The 20,679-nt window shown below is 42.5% G+C and overlaps 1 protein-coding gene across 1 annotated transcript in view; it reads left to right on the top strand.

Annotated features, from left to right (window-relative positions):
• Positions 1-20,679, top strand: part of RPRD1B (regulation of nuclear pre-mRNA domain containing 1B) — a 56,895-nt gene that overhangs the window by 27,924 nt on the left and 8,292 nt on the right. Inside the window, exon 6 of the mRNA XM_040247333.1 lies at positions 1,566-1,741. Within this exon, the coding sequence (XP_040103267.1) occupies positions 1,566-1,741 (176 nt within the window). The remainder of the gene's footprint in view (positions 1-1,565; positions 1,742-20,679) is intronic.

Below are 20,679 nucleotides of genomic sequence, written 5' to 3'. Positions count from 1 at the left end.
TTGGGCCATAAAGAAGGCTAAGTGCCAAAGAATTGGTGCTTTTGAATTGTGGTATTGGAGAAGACTCTTGAGAGTCCCTTTTACAGCAAGGAGATCAAACCAATCAACCCCAAATATTCATTGGAAGGACTGATGCTAAAGCTTCAGTACTATCAGCCACCTGATGTGAAGACCTGACTTACTGAAAAAGATCCTGTTGCTGGGAAAGATTGAAGGCAGGAGGAGAAGGGGGTGACAGAGAATGAGATGGTCGGATGGCATCACCGACTCAATAGACATGAGTTTGAGCAAAATCAGGGAGATAGTGAAGGACAGGGAAGCCTAGCGTGCTGCAGTCCATGGGGTTGCAAAGAGTTGGACACGACTTAGCAGCTGAACAACAGCAACAGCAACATACATACTTAAGTGTTAACCTCACCGTCCCCACAAGTAATTAATTACATCAGTTTTTTAAAAATACAAATCATCCTTTGTCTTTTCTTACTTCTGAGGTTGAGTGTGGTTCACCACTTTTTCCCAAGGATACCCTTTCTTATGCTTTGATTCTTCTGCAGTTTCTTCCCCAGTGAGTTGCAACCCATTAATTAGGCCTGAAGTCAGTCTGGTAGATAATAACCAAACTTTTTCTTTTTTTTTTTTAAATGAGATGGCAGATAGAATGCTCTACACACACTGAAGGAAATATTGTCTAATAAAACTTTGGTTTCTTTTTTAATATATGTTTATATAAAGTGTATTTCTTAGCATGGGTCACATTCAAAAGCATTTAAAAGCTTCTGTCTTATCAGACTATATTTTGCTGAACAAGAGGTTTAATGCTTACACAGATTAAGAAATATAATCTTACAGGTCCATTTTATTTATTTATTTTTAATCAAGCTTTTTTTTTTTTTTTTTGTCTATTGAATTTGTTATAATGTTGCTTCTGTTTTATGTTTTGGTTTTTTGGCCATGAGGCATGTGGAATCTTGGCTTTCCAACCGGGGATGGAACCCACACCCCCTACATTGAAAGGTGAAGTCTTAACCACTGGACCACGAGGGAAGTCCCTGTAGGTCCGTTTTAGAGCGATGGTTTTGAGTCCACAGCTCCTCAGCAAAGCCCACGATACTGAATCTGTTGTGTAGCTTTCGTTGTCTTAGTTTTCACACTCAAGAAATGGGTGCTTACTTTGTATTTCAGATGGATATGCAAAGAATATTTAATGACGTAATATGAAGAAAGCAGTTTTGAAATTTTCAGAGGTGGGGAAATATTATTTCACATATGACTGTAACTCTCTGTTTATTTGTAGAGCTTTTATAGGAATAGGCATTTTGAAGTCCTTTGTCAGATTCACCTCTTTGTACAATTGTCTCATTTCAGGAAGTTCAGAAAGGTCCCATTTTGTTGACAGGAGTAAGTACCTTTGATTTTTTTGCCAGCCAGTCCATTGTCTACAGGTTCCAGCCTATTCTTGGACTTGGGTGTTAGGGGAGAAACTGCTAACCTCCCCCAGAAGTCTTTGCATTTATGCCTGTGTCATTATTTATTGTCTCTCTCTTTTTGGTCTCACTTGTATTTAGACAAAGAGGCAGCTGAACGTCTTTCAAAAACAGTAGATGAAGCATGTCTGTTACTAGCCGAATATAACGGGCGCCTGGCGGCGGAGCTGGAAGACCGACGCCAGCTGGCTCGGATGTTGGTGGAGTACACCCAGAACCAGAAAGACGTTTTGTCAGAAAAGGAGAAAAAACTGGAAGTGAGTACACGGCAAGGCAGACCCAAACTCCCCAAGTTTACCTTCCTGGAGCCCACATTAGGAGGGTTTTATTATGCCTTAATTAGCACATTTTTTTCTTTAAAACATTCATGAGATGAGAACATCCGTCAGATACTGTAATGATTTAAACCAAGTCAAAAATTGAAGTCATGTTTTTTATATGTCCAGGAAAGACCAAAGTGGAATGCAGAAAGCAAGCAATGAAGTCTTAAATCACAGCATTTAGGGTCTCATTGCTTTAGTTTGAACTCATATTTCAAGAAAAACAATTGTAGATTGAGGTTTGAGAAGAATAGGCATTCAGCACAGCCAAGGAATGATTGCATTTGGGAAATGCTTAAAACTTTCTTTTGGATTATATTGAGATTTATTTCCAACTTATATCCTTACTAAGGCCAGTAAGTAGTGTGCCTCCAAGCTCTGTCTGCAGTCTGTTCTAGAATTCCACATAAACCTAATAACGTTTGTGGAGGCCAGTTCTCAAACTGTTGAGAAGGAGCTGATTTTTACCCTGAGTTGACATTGTCTGAATGCCCTTGGAGAGCAGCTCCAGAACTAGTTTCTCTCCATGCATTTGTCTGGCTTAATTAAATACCTGGTGGTTTATCTCAGTCCTTTGATAACTGAACCAGCAGTTTGGATATCTGGGAACTTTTGCTTGCATCCTGCAGCTAAGCTTCCTTTTAAGGAATGTCTGCCCTTCTTTTTTTCAAAGATATATAGAGAAGAGTTGCAACCAGTGGCTTGGGAAGGGAAGACAGTTTTGAGTTGAAGAATTAGTCACTTCTTACAGGAAACGAGTAGATCAAGGAGGGAGGGGATTGTCCCCATCTGCCAACCCTGCACTCAAGAAACACTTTCTGTGGCCCAGAGGGATGGAAAGTGAGCTAGCCCTTAGGCTGCCATGATTATGTTTGCCTTTCAGCACAGTCATTTGACTTGTGCTGGGAAATGAAAGATGGCGCTTCTTCCCATGTCGTTACTGCAATGATTACGAGAGCTGTGATGGGCAGTGTTAGGTGGGAACTTCATATTCCTAGCCAGCTTGAAAGTGGAAGATGGGAAAGAGATATAAAAATAGTATGGCTTAGATTTAGAAATCAACACTGACCAGAAATCCTAAAGGGAGTTTCATAGGCAGTACCAGACGGTCATTTATCTGAAATGCTCATCTTTCACTGAGGAAGCATTTTCAGCCCTGTGCCCCGGGACTAATAAGAGAGTATAATTAATGATTCTGGTTGTAAGTCACCATACCATCTGTTGAACTGCCCCTTGGCGACACATTAAGGGCTTTCTCTGATCTGTCAGACATTGATTATCATGAGCAGCTGCTGTTGGGTGGAACGTGGCAGGCTACCATAGAGGACAGTCTTTGAGAAGGAGATTGGGTTGGTAGAGTGAATTAACTCTTTGTTCGTCTCCTTTCCTCATGGTTGCACTTTCCTCCCTATATTTCTTCTGGGGGAATCTTCCTGGTTTCTGTAGAACCAATGGTTTGCTAAATGCCACAGGAGGTCATTAAGGCAGAAATGGATCAGAGATTTGGATCTGTTTTGTTGCTTTCCAGCCCCAGTTTTTTTACTGACTTGGGCATTGGAATTCCATCACTTTAAGAATCAGAACAGGTATGTCCCATCACCCGAAAGTATAGATTCTGAACTCCCGGTTCTTATCCCAAACCATGTCTGTCAGCCACATGAGTGAAAACTATTCATTGTAAAAATGGAGCTAAATTTGCTACATTTTAAAAAAGCAAACTGTTAGATATAAGATGTTGAGAGATGGTTTTCATTCTTTATCCATGTTTGCTAAAAATGTGAAGTCTGCTCCCTAGAATCTGAGATTTTTCTTCTCATATCTCATAATAGAGTGATCTTAATTCCATTATATCTTTATGGTGATAAAACTTAATAAGTATGTGCCACTTGACAGACACATTATTACTATGATTTCTTCTAAATCTTCCAAAAGTGTCTTATTGATAGGGACAGTACATAAAGTATATGTATTTTTTTTAACAGTCTTTTTTTTTTTTTTTTAACATTACCAGTCCTTGTTTTAAAACTGCCACATCAGAAGAGTAATGAAATCTGCTTTTATTTTTTAATCTTTTCATTGCCATCAGTGTATGAACATGGAATTCTTAGACCTCTGGAAATGTAGTTACTTGCTTGAGAGTCTTTTTCTTCCCAAAGTTCTAATTTGATAACACATAACATTTTTTTCTACAGGTTTATATCTTCCTTATATAATGAGTGTACCTCTTTATTCATTCACTTGAGAATTTTATCTTAGATTCTCAGTGTCTCCTGAACTTTGGGATAGGAAGTGTAATGATTCAGAGCCTAGGATGATTCAGACCCTGAGACGTAGAAGACAAGAGTTATGGCTCCCAGAGAGATTGTGTTTCTGCCCTCAAGGAAATAATATTTTTGCATAAACAGGATGGTTGAACATGAAACCAAACCAAGGGATTGTATGTAATATAGATCAAGGAGACAATTGGCAATTAGGATTGTGGTTGCAGTTATGATTGTGGTTTAAGGTTAAGTCTAAACTTCCTGGCAGACTTTTCATAAGAGGAAGTAGCAACTGAAGAAGGGAAATACATTTGTAAATGGAGAACAACCAAACTGGTGCAGACAGATGAGTGAAGGAAGACAGACAGAAGGTATGGGAAGCGGGGTCCCAGAGCCCTTCCGTGGGAATTAGGCATCTTACTCTTTCAACAACAACAAAACTCTTTTAGCAGCTACTCATTCAGCCATGAAGTTAGCAGAACCCATGCCAGGCAGGAGATAAGTGGAGATGAGCAGGATATGTGCTCTCCCTCAGTGAGCTTCCACTCTAGTAGAAGCAAGAATGAAGTTAAGGTAGAATGTGAGAAATGTTCTCAATAAGGGGAATACCTTAACTCACTATGTCTAAGCTAAAATCAACTGAGGGAAGTTGAAAATGTTATTTGTTTAATATACTGTTTTGATCAGACATTTATTTAAAATAGAAGCGACTTATAAAACGCAGTTTTTGAACAATGCTGTGCTTTCAGTGGGCTTCTCTAGTGGCTCAGTGGTAAAGAATCCACTTGCCAATGCAGGAAACATGGGTTCGATCCCTGGGTGGGGAAAATCCCCTGGAGAAGGAAATGGCCACCTACTCCAGTATTCTTGCTTGGGAAATCCCTTGGACAGAGGAGCCTGGCAGGCTACAGTTCATGGGATTGCAAAGAGTCGGATGCAACCTAGCAACTCAACAACAATGCCTTCAGCAGATCTTCCAGAGTTCACTAGAATAGGTGTTCTTTGGCAGCTCTTACAGTATCAGGAACGTAATTTTTTTCAGTAAATATTTGTTCTGGGAGTGAAATTCATCACCTGATACAACCTTACTCAATGAAGAGGGTTTTTTAGGTTGCATTTAAAAACTGATTGTTGGTTGTAAAGACTATCTATATTAGTAAAGAAAGGTGAATATTTGATGGAAACTGTGGGTTTCCTGCTTTGTATTTCTTTTTTTTTTTGCCTTTAAATAGAATCATGATTCATTTTTTCTTTACCTATTTTTTTGCTTTTCTTTTTTCCCCATGCTATTGCTTTTGGATGTTATAATAGACATTGGCCTTAAACTCCAGGCAGGTTAGAAGGAAAGCTGCTTAATATTTGTCATGCTTTTGTCGTGAACATGAGAAAACGTAGAAATGGGAAAGAGGGCATGCAGCAGGAAGCACGAATAGCAGCATGAAAGGGAGGATCAGGAATGTGGAGGAGCTAGAAGAAAGTGAGTTCAAAAAAGGCAAAGGAGCCAGAAAAGCCTCTAAAACTTCAGTTCTTAGAGCAAAGAGAGAATTTGTTTCTGGGAGACAGAGGTGGCCACTAGCCCCAAGTGATTGCTGGAAGCTCACAAGCCGTAGAGTCGGGGGGACAGAGTTCCAGTCTTGTCACTCTGGAGAAAGCCTGATGTGGTATGTTCCATCTGGGCATATGCAAAGGGGAAAGAGAGGGAGGGAGGGAAATCTTATTTGTACATGCATTGAAGAAAAAAATCAAAATGGGGAAGATGCTCATAATTTTACCACCTTGACACATCAGTCCTTTTTTTTAACATGGTGTTTGACTGTTGACATTCTAGCGATGCTTTAGAACTGAAAGGAGACAGATCTCTGTGTGATGTCCGTGCCAGTGATACACACACAGACTGTATGCCACACGGGGACGAGCTCTGGGGTACTGTGTTCCTGTCTGCAGATGTTTTAAAAATACGAGGTGAAACATGAAAATAATAACCCTTTTAAAGTATATGCATTTCAGTGACACATAGTACATTCATAGTATTAAGAAACCACCACCTGTATCTAATTCTAAAACAATTCACTTTCTGTCATACCAAAAGAAAACCCTATACCCCATTAACCAGTCCCTCCCTGTGTGCCCCTCCTCCCAGCCCCTCATAACCACCAGTCAGCTTTCTGTGCCCATGGATTTGCCAGTGCTGGATATTGCATATAATTGGGTCTGGCTTCTTTCACTTAGCATGTTTTGGAATTTATCCAGATTGTAACATGTATTAGTACTTCATTTCTTCTTATGGCTGAATTGTCCATCTTATAGATATGCAAAAATGTCTACCCATCAATTTGCTGATGCACGGTTGGGTTGTTTCCACCTTTTGGCCGTTATGAATAGTGTTGCCATAAACAGTTGTATGGAGAAGGCAACGGCAACCCACTTCAGTACTCTTGCCTGGAAAATCCCATGGGTGGAGGAGCCTGGTAGGCTGCAGTCCATGGGGTCACTAAGAGTCGGACATGATGAACGACTTCCCTTTCACTTTTCACTTTCATGCATTGGAGCAGGAAATGGAAACCCACTCCAGTGTTCTTGCCTGGAGAATCCCAGGGACAGGGGAGCCTGGTGGGCTTCTGTCTATAGGGTCGCACAGAGTCGGACACGACTGACGCAACTTAGTAGTAGTAGTAGTAAACAGTTGTGTGTGTTTTTGTGTGGACATATTTTTATTTCTCTTGGGTATATGTATACCTGGGAATAGAATTACTGAGTCGTAAGGTGAAGTCTATGTTTAACTTTCTGAGGAGACGCCAGAACTGGTTCCCATGGCAGCTGTGCCATTTTCCATCCCCACTAGCCGTGTATGAGGCCTCTTTTCTCCACATCCTTGTCAACACTTGGCGTTGTCTGTCCTTTTTAAGTTCTAGCCATCCTGGCAGATATGAAGTGATGTCGTGCAGTTTTGATTTGCGTCTCCCTGGTGACTGACGAGGATGAGCATCTGAGCATGTGCTTGTCAGCCAGTTGTGTATCTTTTTTAAGAGCATGTTTGTTCAAGTCCTGTGCCCATTTTTGATCTGAGTTGTTTGTTCCTGAATTGTAAGAGTTCTTGGTATGTTCTGCATATCAGACTTCTACCAGTTAAATGTTTTGCCAATATTTTGTTCCATTCTGTAGGTTGTTTTTTTCACTTTCTTCAGTATGCTGTTTGAAGCAGTGAGTTTTGATAAGATCTAATGTGTTTTTTCTTGTGTTGCTTATGTTTCCGTGTCACATTTAAGAATCTATTGCAAAATCCAGGTCATAGGAAGAGTTATTCCTGTGTGTTCTTCTAGGAGTTTTATAGTTCTAGCTTTTACATTTAGGTTGTTGAGTTCATTTTTGTATATGATGTGAGGTGGGGCAGGGGGGTGTGCATGCACCTTCTTTATTTGCATACAGATACCTAGTTGCCCTAGCACTGTTTGTTGTTCCCCACTGAATACTTAGTACTTTTGTTAAAAATCGATTGGCCATAGATGTATGGGTTTATTTCTTGACTCTGTTCTGTTCCACTGATCTGTGTGTCTGTCCTAGGCCAGTATCACACACAACTACTTTGATCACTGTAGCTTCATAGTTTTAAGATCAGAAAATGTGAGTCCTCAAACTTCGTCCTTCTTTTTTAGTGTCATTTGGCTGTTCAGACCCTCTTTCAGTTCTGTGGGAATTTGAGGACCAGCTTTTCCATTTCCAATAAAGTTTGTTGGAATTTTCATAGGAGTTGTGTTGAATCTGGAGATTGCTTTGGGCACTATTGCCATCTTAACAGTCTTAAGCCATCCAGTCCCTGAACGTGAAATGTCTTCCCATTTAGTTAGATAGTTCTTTAATTTCTGCTGCAGAATTTTCAAAGGCATGCTGGAGCATCGTTTCCCAGTGCATTTGGTTTTACAGAGGCCTTGTTTAGGTACCCTCAGTGTCCAGAACCACAGTAGACAGTGTCCGTCTCTCCTTACAGTGCACAGTGTTTACCCACCTCTGGAAGGCCTGCATATGTACACATGTGTGTTTAACAAAGTCACCAGGGCACAGGCAAGACTGCCAGCTTTATTCTGCAGAGGAGAGGCCTGGATGTCTAGGTAAGGTTTTTAATAGGATTATGGAGTTGGATAGGACCTCAGAAGGTGTATAGTCCAGCTTCTGAATTGTTATAGTCTTCTCTTCAGACCCAGAGTTAGCCCAGACCAGAAATACAATTTAAAGCAGACATCTTGTCATTTTATCAAGTTTGTGTTTTAGTTTATTTATCGTGGCTTTAAAATTTTATTTATTTATTTCATTAGGTCACAACAGAAAGACACTCTACACAGAAGAGTAGCCAGAGTTGATCATTTCAGCAGTCCCAAGAATCTTATTTTAGAGACATGATGTCTTATATAGGGGCATGTAAATGGTTGCAGGAAAGCATTCTGGAATGGCCCCTGTGAAAACCTTTCTGAGTTTGAGAGAGCCCACTTTGCCACCAAGCTCCTAAGTACCTTCCTGCCATAACTCTGCATGCTTTTGCTCTGAGAGGAAGGGAGAAATTGGTCATTGAACTTGGGCCTGTTGCTGTGTCTCCCAAACTTGGTAGGTCACCCTCCACTGTAATGAATACTCAAGAGTACATGTGACTTTTCCTTTGAGACTCTGGTGGCTCAGATGGTAAAGAATCCGCCTGCAATGCAGGAGACATGGGTTCGATCCCTGGGTCAGGAAGATCCCCTGGAGAAGGGAATGGCTACCCACTCCAGTATTCTTGCCTGAAGAATTTCATGAACAGAGGAGCCTAGTAGGGTATATAGTCGATGGGGTCACAAAGAGTCGGACACAACTGAGTGACTAACACTTTCACACTTTCACTTTCACTTATGACAGCACAGCACAGGTGGGAAGGGGGAAATGGCCCAGAATCCAGCACTGACTTGTGACTTCTTGTATCTGTTTGTAATTTGGTTCCAGCAGACTTGAGAGATTCTTGGGCTATAGCTGAGGAGGCACTAATGGCATCTGTTATTTCTGGCGGCATCCCCCACCTCCCCGCAGGGTGCAGATGGTGAAAGGTGTTCATTCCAGGAATGGGATGGACAGTAGGTAGGGCTAGAGAGCTCCATTTTTGGTCAGCTTTGGACAAATCCTCCCCTTTCTCCATGGTGAGGGAAGCCAGTATCTCATTGTCCATTACAGTCAGGGCAGATGGGAGCAGGTAATCTAATCCCCCTTTTAGATGAGAAGACAGAGCTCAGCATTCCTTTGAGCAGTTCAGGGTCACAGAAGGAAGTCAGTGAGGAGAGAACCCCAGTCTGCAGAATCCTGACCCCAGTGATCATCTGCTATGTTCCCTGGGAACTGAGAGGCCCTGCCTGTGGGTCCTCTGTATCACTCCCTTCCTTAGCGTGTCATTTTCCCCTCCCTAGACTAGCAGCGCTGTCAGCACTGTGGGCGGAAGCAGGCCAGTCTGCTCATACTGGTCACTTGGTCAGCGGTGGGCTGGTGGAATGGAGTTGTACTTGTGTCCTTCCCCACCCAGCAGGCCTTGGCTTGCTCACTGCTTTTTCACCCCTGCTTTGATGTGCGTCCCCTTTTTTTCTTTCTTCTGTTTTTTTTAAAGTTTCCCTCCAGTAGGTGGGGACTTTTTGAGTTGCGTGGTTCTGTAAGTGATTTGGAGTTTGGAGGCTGTGTTTAATCCTTGGATTCCTTCCATTCTTTTTAGGTACTGGGGACCCTTCTAGCTCAGGCCAGATTTGTAGCTGGAGCTCTTATCTGTCAGTGTGTGCACTTAGGGGTGTGTGTATGTCTTTCTATATTAATCTCTCATTACTCCAGGGGAGAAAAGTCCCCATATAATGTATTTCACTTACTTGGTGACACTTGAGACTTTACTTTGAAAACAGTGACGCAAATTCAAAGTTCTCCCAGCTGTAAATCCACACCTTGAGCCACAGCATTGTTTTCCTGTTTAACTTCTGATGGTTCCTCCTCCTTCCCAGAACAGCTCCACTGAGTTTTAGCAAGTGTGTGTAGCACTAATTCTTCATATTTATTTATAAAGTGCATATATGCATTGATTCAAAACAGTATTCAAGCCCTGCATCACTGCTTTGTCTGCCAAAATATTCATTCATTCTTTTTTTTTAAACTAACTTAACTTACTTGGCTAGCTGCCTAACTGCACCAGGTCTTAGTTGCAGCATGTGGGATCTAGTTCCCTGATCAGGGACTGAAACCAGGCCCGCTGCATTGGGAGCTTGGAGTCTTAGCCACCCCACCACCAGAGAAGTCCCCAAACATTCATTCTTACTCAACTAATATTCAGTTCTTTTTCTTTTTTGAATTACAAAAGAAGCACTCACAGGAAACTTAGAAAAAATGAATATAAAAAAAAATCATAATCTCACTATTCAGAGATAACTACTTTTAATTTTGGTATATTTCTTTTATTTTTTCCTCCTGTTTTAAAATTAAAATGATCATATCTGCCTTTAAAAACTTTACGTGATTATTTTCCCTTATTAGCAAAAAACTTTGTAAACATTTTAAATGGTTTCTTGAATATGGTTTGATATTCAATTACTTTTATTGAAGTTTTTTTTTTAACTTTGGACTCACTTTTAGTATCTGGATTTTTTAATTCCTAGAAATTTTAAAAAATGGATTCTGTATGTGTGCAGATATCTGCTTGTCTTTAAGTATACCCCAGGTCATATGTATTTCAAGGTCTTTGCCTTCAGTAGGCATTTCTGACTTATGGGTTCTTGATCTTTTTCAGAGCATCTTAAGTAGACTAGAACTTCACTGAGCTTTATAGACAGACAGATAGGTAGAAGATACATAGGTATGTATGTAATGTGTGTATATACCCACAAGTTAAGGATTAATCTCGGTTTTATGAAGGCGTGAACGTTGAAGTAGACAAATTAGACAAATGGGGCTCTTTTCTGGGTTTTAAATTAACTGTTTACATTTGAAACAGCTGTGTGAAGATGGCAACTGCTTGTTATAACATTGACTTGACTGAGCATAGCTTTGAGAGCAGAGTTCAGATTACAGAAATTTGAGCTCTTGTGTCTAAGTGTCTATTTGACCCAAGGGGTGCATGTTATTTTGAACAAAGCTCTATTCTGGTTTTTATGAATGTTCCTACTCCTGTTCAGGTGGACCTTCTGCTCCCACTGTAAGTTGTGGTTTTTGAAGAAGGTGAAACTAGATTATGGCATGCTCTGCAATTTTGTAAGTTATATCTCTGACTTTGTTTTCCCTTATAAAATGAAGGGCTTAAAGTAAGGTCAGAATGAGTCTTTTTCCATGTTTAGAGGAAAATTTTGCTTGCTTATAATAAGGAGTCAACATCAACCCTTTACAAAGTCCCTGAGCTCCCAAAGATATGGCATGCTTCACGTGAAGAAGTGATGGTACCAGTCAACTTTCTCTGTGACTCTGCAAGCCTCCTTACTTGTTCTCCTCCTTATTCAGATTCTTTCAACATCTTTAGGAAAAAGTATGGACATCTCTCCTACTCCAGTCATGAGGTTCTTTGAGAATTTTAAGCAGAGTAACTTTGCGAACTTCAACTCAGCAAAAATTTGCTGGTGGCTTTCTAAGCATTCTTGGGGTTTTGATAGTGATTAAAAGAGACTCATCCCACTTTTTCCTTCATGGTGTCTGGTAGGCTCTGTTTGGTGCTTTTATTTTGCCCACCATTGTTTCTGCTCTGTGGGACATAAGGCTCACAAGGAGTTATTCCCAGAAATATACCATTTAACCCCAGTCAGGATTTAGTGATGAGGATCCGCAGTGCCCATTCCAGGCTCTTTGTGACTTTCTCTACCGAGGCCAGTCAGTGGTTTTGGCAGCCTCCTATCTTTGGCATGGTTTCTCATTTATAAAATAACAATTTTATCTTCACCCGTTATAAAGAGGTAGCGCACAGGACCTTTGCTGCTGCTGCTGCTAAGTCACTTCAGTCGCGTCCAACTCTGTGACCCCATAGACAGCAGCCACCAGGCTCCACCATCCCTGGGATTCTCCAGGCAAGAACACTGGAGTGGGTTGCCATTTCCTTCTCCAATGCATGAAAGTGAAAAGTCAAAGTGAAGTCACTCCGTCGTGTCCGACTCTTCGCGACCCCATGGACTGCAGCCCACCAGGCTCCTCCGTCCATGGGATTTTCCAGGCGAGAGTACTGGAGTGGGTGCCACTGCCTTCTCCGCAGGACCTCTAGGGCCAAGTTATTTTCCTTTCTGTGTAAAAAGTCTCCAGTAGGCTGGCTGAAGGGCTCCTTCTCAGCAGGTGTATCATGCCTTGCCTCTCTAATATGGTTTTTATATCACGTTCACACGTGTGTTCACACGAACACACCCCGCATCACTACTAGTCTCCCTTTTTGACCACATCACTGCGTCGTGGCTCCCCATTTTGCCTCTGCTTACCCCACTGCAGCTTGGCAGGTACATCTCCATTACTGTCTTTAGAATCCCCCGCCAGGAGCCTAGGGCTTCCCAGATGGCTTGGCAGTAAAATAATCAGTTTTCCAGTGCAGGAGCCTCAGGAGGCTCAGGTTTGATCCCTGGAGGAGGCAGTGACAACCTACTCAAGTATTCTCGTCTGGAGAAGCCCATGGACAAAGAAGCCTGGAGGGCTGCAGTCCATGCAGTCGCCAAGAGCTGGACATGACTGAGCACCCACCCACACCAGTAGTCTAATCTCAAAAGCCTAAAGATATTTCTCCATCTCTGGCTCTCTTTTTCTTTTCTCTTTTTGGCCTTCTCTATGGCATTTAATGGGGGTTTCCCTGGTGGCTCAGTTGGTAAAGAACCTGCCTACGATGCAGAAGACCCAGGTTCAATTCCTAGGTCAGAAAGATCTCCTGGAGAAAGAATGGAATGGCAGCCCACTCCAGTATTCTTGCCTGGAGAATTCCATGGACAGAGAAGCCTGGCAGACTGTAGTCCATGTGGTCACAAAGAGTCGGACACGACTTAGTGACTAACAGTCATCTACATGAAAACCAGGAGTCCTAGCCACCAGACCAGCAAGGGCTAGAGGCTAGAAACTACAGCACTTAATACTGTTTATTACTTTTCATGTGTTTTCCTCCTCTTGGTTTCTGGATCCCACCTTCTGCTGGTTCTAGGCTTTTTGTCCTTTAATATGCTTTTCTCTATTCTTGCCCAATAAATGGATATTCCTTTAGCTTTTTTCTCATTCTCATTCTCTGAAGTGGCTTCAGCTACCACCTGTGTGCTGATGGCTTCAATCTAGGTCTATACCTAGATCCTTCCTTGTACTTAAGACCCATGTATTTAATTTCCACAGACACCTCATACTTAATATGATCACATTCACCATCTTCTCCCTTCCAACTGCCATTCATCAAAGCCAGACGCTAGGCCTCATCCAGTGTTTCTCTTCGTGTTTTTCCCACCTCCCACGTGAGTCACTTCACTTGCCTGATGTCCCAGTTGCTTCTTCAGCTCCACTGCTGCAGCTCTGCAAGACAGCCTCCCGCCACCTCTCTTCCACATTGGAGTAGTCGCCAAGCCGTTGTGATTTTTATCTCCTCAGTTTTTCTTGAATTTGTCCTCCTCCTCTTCATCTCTGTCTCCACTTACCGCTGTAGTCCCAACTGACACCATCTCTCACCTGAGTGTGTGGATGCTCAGTCACTCAGTCGTGTCCAACTCTTTCTTATTTATTTATTTGACTGAGCTGGGTCTTAGCTACAGCATATAGGATCTAGATCCCTGACCAGGAATTGAACCTAGGCCCCCTGCATTGGGAACACCAAGTGGAGTCTTAGCCACTGGGCCACCAGGAAAGTCCCTGAATCTGGAATTTCTCACTCCAGGTTTTTTCTGTTTTACTATGGAGACCTCCCTCCCATGGGAGGGTGACGTACCCTCAGTCTTTTGGGAGAGTTAGGAAACGCATTTTACTTCCTTTTTTTTTTTTTTTTGCTAATGGGAGGAAGTGAAAACTTTTTTTGCTTGTAGAGAGAGCTGTATCAAATGCAGAGCAGTAACCTACAGGCCACCTTGCTCCAGGCAGACCTTTAAGCACTTTAAATTATAACAGACATGGCTTAAAGTTATTTTGTGTGAAAGACGTCCTTTTCCTTTCTGCCCTTTGCTTCTCACTGCCCTGCAGGAATACTTGACTCCACCAGCATCAGGCTCAACAGGAGAAACGGTTGAAAGGTCTGCCTGCACCTTTCATGTTTGCACAACATCAATAACTTGGTTTTTTATTAAAATGGTTATTAAGGAAATCAGTTTGTGGGGGCTTTATTTGCATAAAGCTTGTGGTTTTTGAAGGCTAACTTTTTTTAAAATGAATTAATTATAAATATACTTCCTGTACATTAGTGGTTTGCTTTTACCTGGTTTTTTATGAGGGACCCATTGTATAAATGGTGTAAGCATTTTTGAGGGACCCAGGTGCATTTTTAAATTAGTCTCTTTAAAGCACTTTCACAGGCATCTGTTCAATTGTAAATTTTAGCTTTATGATTACATTACGATTTGAAAATTTGCCCAGTCCCAAAATGGAGTTTGGGCTTCCCAGGTGGCGCTTGTGGTAAAGAACCCATCTGCCAATACAGAAGACATAAGACATGTGGGTTCAGTCCCTGGGTCGGGAAGATCCCCTAGAGGAGAGCATGGCAACCCACTCCAGTATTCTTGCCTGGAGAATCCCATGGACAGAGAAGCCTGGAGGACTCCAGTCCCAAGGGTCACAAAGAGTCGGACACAACTGAAGTGACTTCACACACATGCACGCAAAATGGATTTTACTTTTGTTAGTTTCATTTTTATTAGTTTAATTATGTGTGTTGGGCTTCCCTGGTGGCTCAGATGGTAAAGAATCTGCCTGCAATGCAGGAAACCCAGGTTTGATCCCTGGGTTGGGAAGATTCCCTGGAAGTGGGAATGCAACCCACTCCAGTATTCTTGCCTGGAGAATCCAGCGGACAGAGGAGCCTGGCGGGATCTAGTTGCAAAAGAGTCGGACATGATACATAGTAACTTTTCATTCTCTTCCCTTGCTTTTGCAAATCCCTCTCAGAAGAGGGTTTTTGTTGTGATAGTAGAAGCTCCCTTAAACCTTTTGTGTAGAGGGTCTTCTGGGGAGAAAGAAATACTTCAAAAACACTTTGTGGTATGATTTCCAGCTTAAGAAGCCAGTTCCCATTTGATTCCGCCAATCAGTTCAGTCGGCTCAGTTGTGTCTGACTCTTTGCAACCCCATGGACTGCAGCACGCCAGGCTTCCCTGTCCATCACCGACTCCTGGAGCTTGCTCCATCCAGCTCATGTCCATCGAGTCAGTGATGCCATTTAACCATCTCATCCTCTGTCATCCCCTTCTCCTCCTACCTTCAATCTTTCCCAGCATCAGGGTTTTTTCCAGTGAGTCAATTCTTGACATCAGGTGGCCAAAGTATTGGACCTTCAGCTTCAGCATCAGTCCTTCCAATGAATATTTAGGACTGATTTCTTTTAGGATCGACTGGTTTGATCTCCTTGCTGTCCAAGGGACTCTAAAGAATCTTCTCCAACACCATAGTCCAAAAGCATCAATTCTTCAGCGCTCAGCTTTCTCTATGGTCCAACTCTCACATCCATACATAACTACTGGAAAAACCATAGTTTTGACTAGACAGACCTTTGTTGGTAAAGTAATGTATTGCTCTGCGAATACTTCGAATTGTAGTCATTTTGTCACTTTCCCTCCTGAGAAACAGTGTGTGTGTACTTTTTGGAGAGGGGGGATTTCCCCCTCTGCTCCTCTTGTGACTGTACTACTAAAACAAAAAACAAAAAGGACAGAAGGCAGATTAAGAGGAGAAAAAGAAATGTTTTTTTTTTTTCATATACACAGAGGTCTTCTAAAAATGAGACCTAAGAAGTAACCAGAGCAGGCAGCTTTTATACTTTTTACACAGTAAATTTGTAAGGAATGGACAGCACAAAGAAACTTAGGCTTTGGGTGCTTAATTAGAAGAGAATCTAAACAGAATTTGAGTGTGGGGTAGTAAATCAGAGAAGTAACAGAGTTTGTTTATACAGGCTCCTCAGCTCTGAATTCCTGTCTCTGACAATAAGGGTGTCTGTCTTTCCACCTCCAGATGCAGAAAGCGAACCTTTCACTCTAGAGATTTATTTCCTGCTTTTCAGGGAGACAGAAGAGAATCAGAGTTTTTCTTGTTTTTTAATTTCTTATATCAGTGCTTTTCATGCAACTTCAGATAATTAATATGCCATAGTATACCATTTGGGGGTAGCCCACTCGGAGCCCCAACAGTAGTAGTCCCTTTATTACTGGTTTTGGTAACGGAGCTGAGAGCCACCGAAGACTAGAATCAGAGCCACAGCTTTCTTTTCCTTGTATCTTCCCCAGCATCTTAACTCAGCAGCTCCAGCCCTGCTGTGACACCTCAGAAGGGATCATTTTGAAATGTCGCAGCTGCCACTAAGTCACATGGAGCAATGGAGCTGGCTAGGAGAGAAGTGCGAGTCAGCCATGGGTTTTTAATGTTCCCATGTAGATCCTTGAAGAAAAATTAAAAACAGCATTCTTATTTTCAGCCCAAAGATTTAGATACTGTATTTTCCCATAAAAAATGAAGGATGAGTTAATTAGTTGTAGTTTAAGTTGAAGCTATGATTTCTAAGTGTAGATTTCTAAGTCTATAGCTTCAGCAACTATAGAGTTAAAGCCTCCTGGAAAGACAAGGGGTCTGATGGGGCATGTTAAGTAACCTTGGGGCAAGGTTCAGTTTTCCCTTTCTGCCTGGCTATCTTGGCGTTCCTGTGATGAAGCAGTTCTTTGACTTTAATTCAGTGCGGCAGATCACGTTTCAAACAGGCCCCTTCATAAACTTCTTCATGCATAATAACCCTTTATAATTCTTAATTGGAAGTAGCTGAGCAGTGGTGATTTTTATATACCATATGTCCTATAGCACAACAGGGCCAGATAAAGGAAAACAGGCATCTTGTTACTAGAAATCTTATCAAATCAAGCCCCTGCCTTTGGTGTTATTTCTGACATAATTTTTGTTGTGTAAATACTTCTTAGCAAGGAAAAAAAATAGGTTTGACAGTTTACATTTTGATCTGTATTTCTTACATGAGTTGCTAGAGGAAATGCTTACAATTTTTGTTTGTTTTGAAAGTGAAATTCCCCTCGAAAGGTCGTTGCGACATCGGCCCCTGTCATTTCTAACCGTCTTAGCCCCCAGCTCTTCTGCAGCATGTCAGGTCTGGCTTACCCCTCTAACCAAAAAAGGCAAAGAATGTGTCAGCCTTGCTTCCCTCGGCCAGTTGTTTCCCTGTGCTGTGCTGGGCTGTTCGCACAGTGTCAGCTGGGTCCATAGGAAGCAGGGGGATGTTGGACATATTTTCTACTTCTGGTTCGAAGAATCTTTGAGGCAAGATTCCAGAATTTTGCCAGGAACATAAATCCTAGGCTCAGTCTTAGAGCCACACCTCTGTCCTTTACCGTCCCTGTTTTCAGCGTTTCTTGGCGATCATAGAAACCCAGGCAGTTCGTCATGCCTGCCTGCTGCCCCCTCCATTACCTCCCCTCCAGGATCCTGCACCAGGGCAGCAGTAGCCGCAAGTCCGGTAGAACGCCTGCCTGTTTCATGGCTCCCCATGGTGGGGGTCGGTGGGGAGGTGTTTTGCTGCAGTGAGTGCTTGTAGTGAATGGCGAATTTGGCTCAACCCTTCGCCTCTGCCACCACCCCAGTGTAAATTATGCATGAGCAGGGAAGGGAAAGCAACAGCACTTCCTGGGTTTGTCTTGTCTTTTCGTGCTTGCCTGGTAGTGGAGGAAAAGGCAAGTGTCTGAAGATTCGAGTGTGAAAAAGAGCCAAGTGAAGTGTGGGTGAGGTGAATCAGCTGGTGGGGAGAGAAGACTAAGAAACAGGAGCAGGCAGGGTGGCATCTGCTGGTGTAAATGGTGCAGGGCTCCATCTCGAGTTCCTGGACCAGGCAGGGTAGTGGGAGCCTTAGATTAAGGGCTGAGTCCTCTGTTACGCACAAGTCTAAGGTATTTTAAGCAAGGAGCATGTGACCACCTTGTCGCATCGTTTGTCCATATGGTACTTGGTGTGCTGAAGAGACTGTGGGATGCAGCGCACTTGAGTGAGTCCAAAGAATTTGAATGGGTCTCATCACTTGGAAGTTGGTTTTCATCTTGAAAAAAATTCTTGATTTCTGCTGAGAACAGGAGTTCCTGAGGGCTCGGGGTGGAGCCTTGCAGAGCTTGTGGGTCTTAGTTGTCAGAAAGCAGACTAGTACCTTGAGGGAAAAGATGCTTAGATTCTCCTGAGGTCTGTCTCCTTTGCCTGTTTAGAACCTAAGAGAATAACAGGAAGGCAGCTATCAAGGGTGTGCCCTGCCCCAACTGAGGGAAGAAGTGGAGACAGGTAAAGGCTGGATTTGTGTCTAGGGGAGTAGTTTTATTTGGATTCATGCTTAATTTTATGTTGGTCAGTGGCAGCATTAAGGGCTTCCTAGGTGGCTCAGTATTAAAGAATCTACCTGCCAATGCAGGTTCGGTCCCTCAATTGGGAAGATCCCCTGGAGAAGGAAATGGTAACCCACTCCAGTATTCTTGCAGGGATAATCCCATGAACAGAGGAGCCTGGTGGGCTACAGTCCATGGGGTCACAGAGCCTGACACAAGCTGTACACATATACACTTGGGAAAAGGCTGAGTCTAATTTTTAAAAAAAAGGTGAGGATATCACAGAGTCAGTTACTACTAAATCTGTTTAGGGGACTATAAAATTACTGTAGCCTCAGTTTGACCTAATCAGAGCTTGGGGTGAGCTCTAACCTGTTTGTCTTTCCTCAAGGCATTAAGTGGGGTCATTCAGCTGTCCCAGTTAAGCAGCTACATATTTTAAAGATTTTGTTTGTTTATTTATGTTTGTTTTCTCGGCTGTGCCATATGGCTTGTGGGATCTTATTCTCCCCCGTCCAGAGATGTTTTAACAGTGTAAAAGGCAGTCTTTACCTGTATTTAGATATTCAGAGTATATACCTAGTGGCTCTTACTGATACATTTTAACCAGTTGGCCGATTCACCATTTTTCAGAACAATTTTCGGTTCATAGCAAAATTAAGAGGAAGGTACAGAGATTTCCTATATACTCCCTTATCCTGAGACCTGTATCGTTTCCCACACCATCGATGTCCTCCAGATGGGCTACATTTTTGCTCTTGATGAACCCGCAGAGTGAGTAGGAAAGTTGTTCAGTCTCTGCAACCCCATGGACTGTAGCCCGCCAAGGTCCTCTGTGCACAGAATTCGCCAGGCTAGAATACTGGAGTGGGTAGCTGTTCTCTTTTCCAGGGGATCTTCCCAACCCAGGGATTGAACCCAGGTCTCCCGCATTGCAAGTGGATTCCTTACCATCTGAGCCACCAGGGAAGCTCTGATGAACCTGTGCTGACACCATATTATTAATTACCTGAAGTCAGTAGTTTATATTAGAGTTCACATCGGTGTTGGACATTCTGTGGGTTTGGACAGATGTGTAATTCATCACTATTGTATTTCTACTACCCTAAAAATCATCTGCTTCACCTGTTCATCCGTACCTTCTCCTTCCAACCTTTGTATCCATGGTTTTGCCTTTTTCAGAATGTCATATAGTTGGAGTCATACAGTAGTTAACCTTTCCAGATTGGCTTCTTTCACTAAATAATACGCATTTAGAGTTTTCCCCTGTCTAGGCTTGATAGCTCATTTGTTTTTGTTGTTCAGTCACTCAGTCGTGTCCAAACTCTGCAACCCCAGTGAATGGACTGCAGCTCGCCAGGCTTCCCTGTCCTTCACCATCTCCCGGAGCTTGCTGAGTCGGGGACACCATCCGGCCGTCTCATCCTCTGTTGTCCCCTTCTCCTCCTGCCCAGCATCAGGGTCTTTTCCAGTGAGTCAGCTGTTCACATCAGGTGGCCGATAGTATTGAAGCTTCAGCGTCAGTCCTTCCAATGAATATTCAGGGTTGATTTCCTTTAGCATTGACTCATTTGATATCTTTGCAGTCTAAGGGACTCTCAAGAGTCTTCTCAACACCACAGTTGAAAAGCATCAATTCTTCTGCACTCAGCTTTCTTTATAGTCCAACTCACACATCCATACATGACAACTGGAAAAACCATAGCTTTTACTAGACGGGCCTTTGTCTGCAAAGTAATGTCTCTGTTTTTAATATGCTATCTAGGTTTGTCATAGCTTTTCTTCCAAGCACCTTTTAATTTCATGGCTGCAGTCACCATCTGCAGTGATTTTGGAGCCCAGGAGACCGGATGCTATGATCGTAGTTTTTTGAATGTTGAATTTTAAGCCAGCATTTTCACCTCCTCTTTCACTTTCATCAAGAGGCTCTTTGGTTCTTCTTTGCTTTCTGCCATAAGGGTGGTGTTATCCTCATATCTGAGGTTACTGATATTTCTCCCACAATCTTGATTCCAGCTTGTGCTTCATCTAGCCCAGCATTTTGCAAGATGTACTCTGCTTATTTAATTGAAGTTAAATAAGCAAGGTCACAATATACAGCCTTGACGTACTCATTTCTTTTTAGTGTTTGGAT

This window comes from Oryx dammah, unplaced genomic scaffold, assembly GCF_014754425.2.
Source record: "Oryx dammah isolate SB20612 unplaced genomic scaffold, SCBI_Odam_1.1 HiC_scaffold_10, whole genome shotgun sequence".
Lineage (NCBI taxonomy): Eukaryota > Metazoa > Chordata > Mammalia > Artiodactyla > Bovidae > Oryx > Oryx dammah.
The sequence above is the reverse complement of the archived record's forward strand: the minus strand, read 5'-3'. Positions and strand labels throughout refer to the sequence as shown.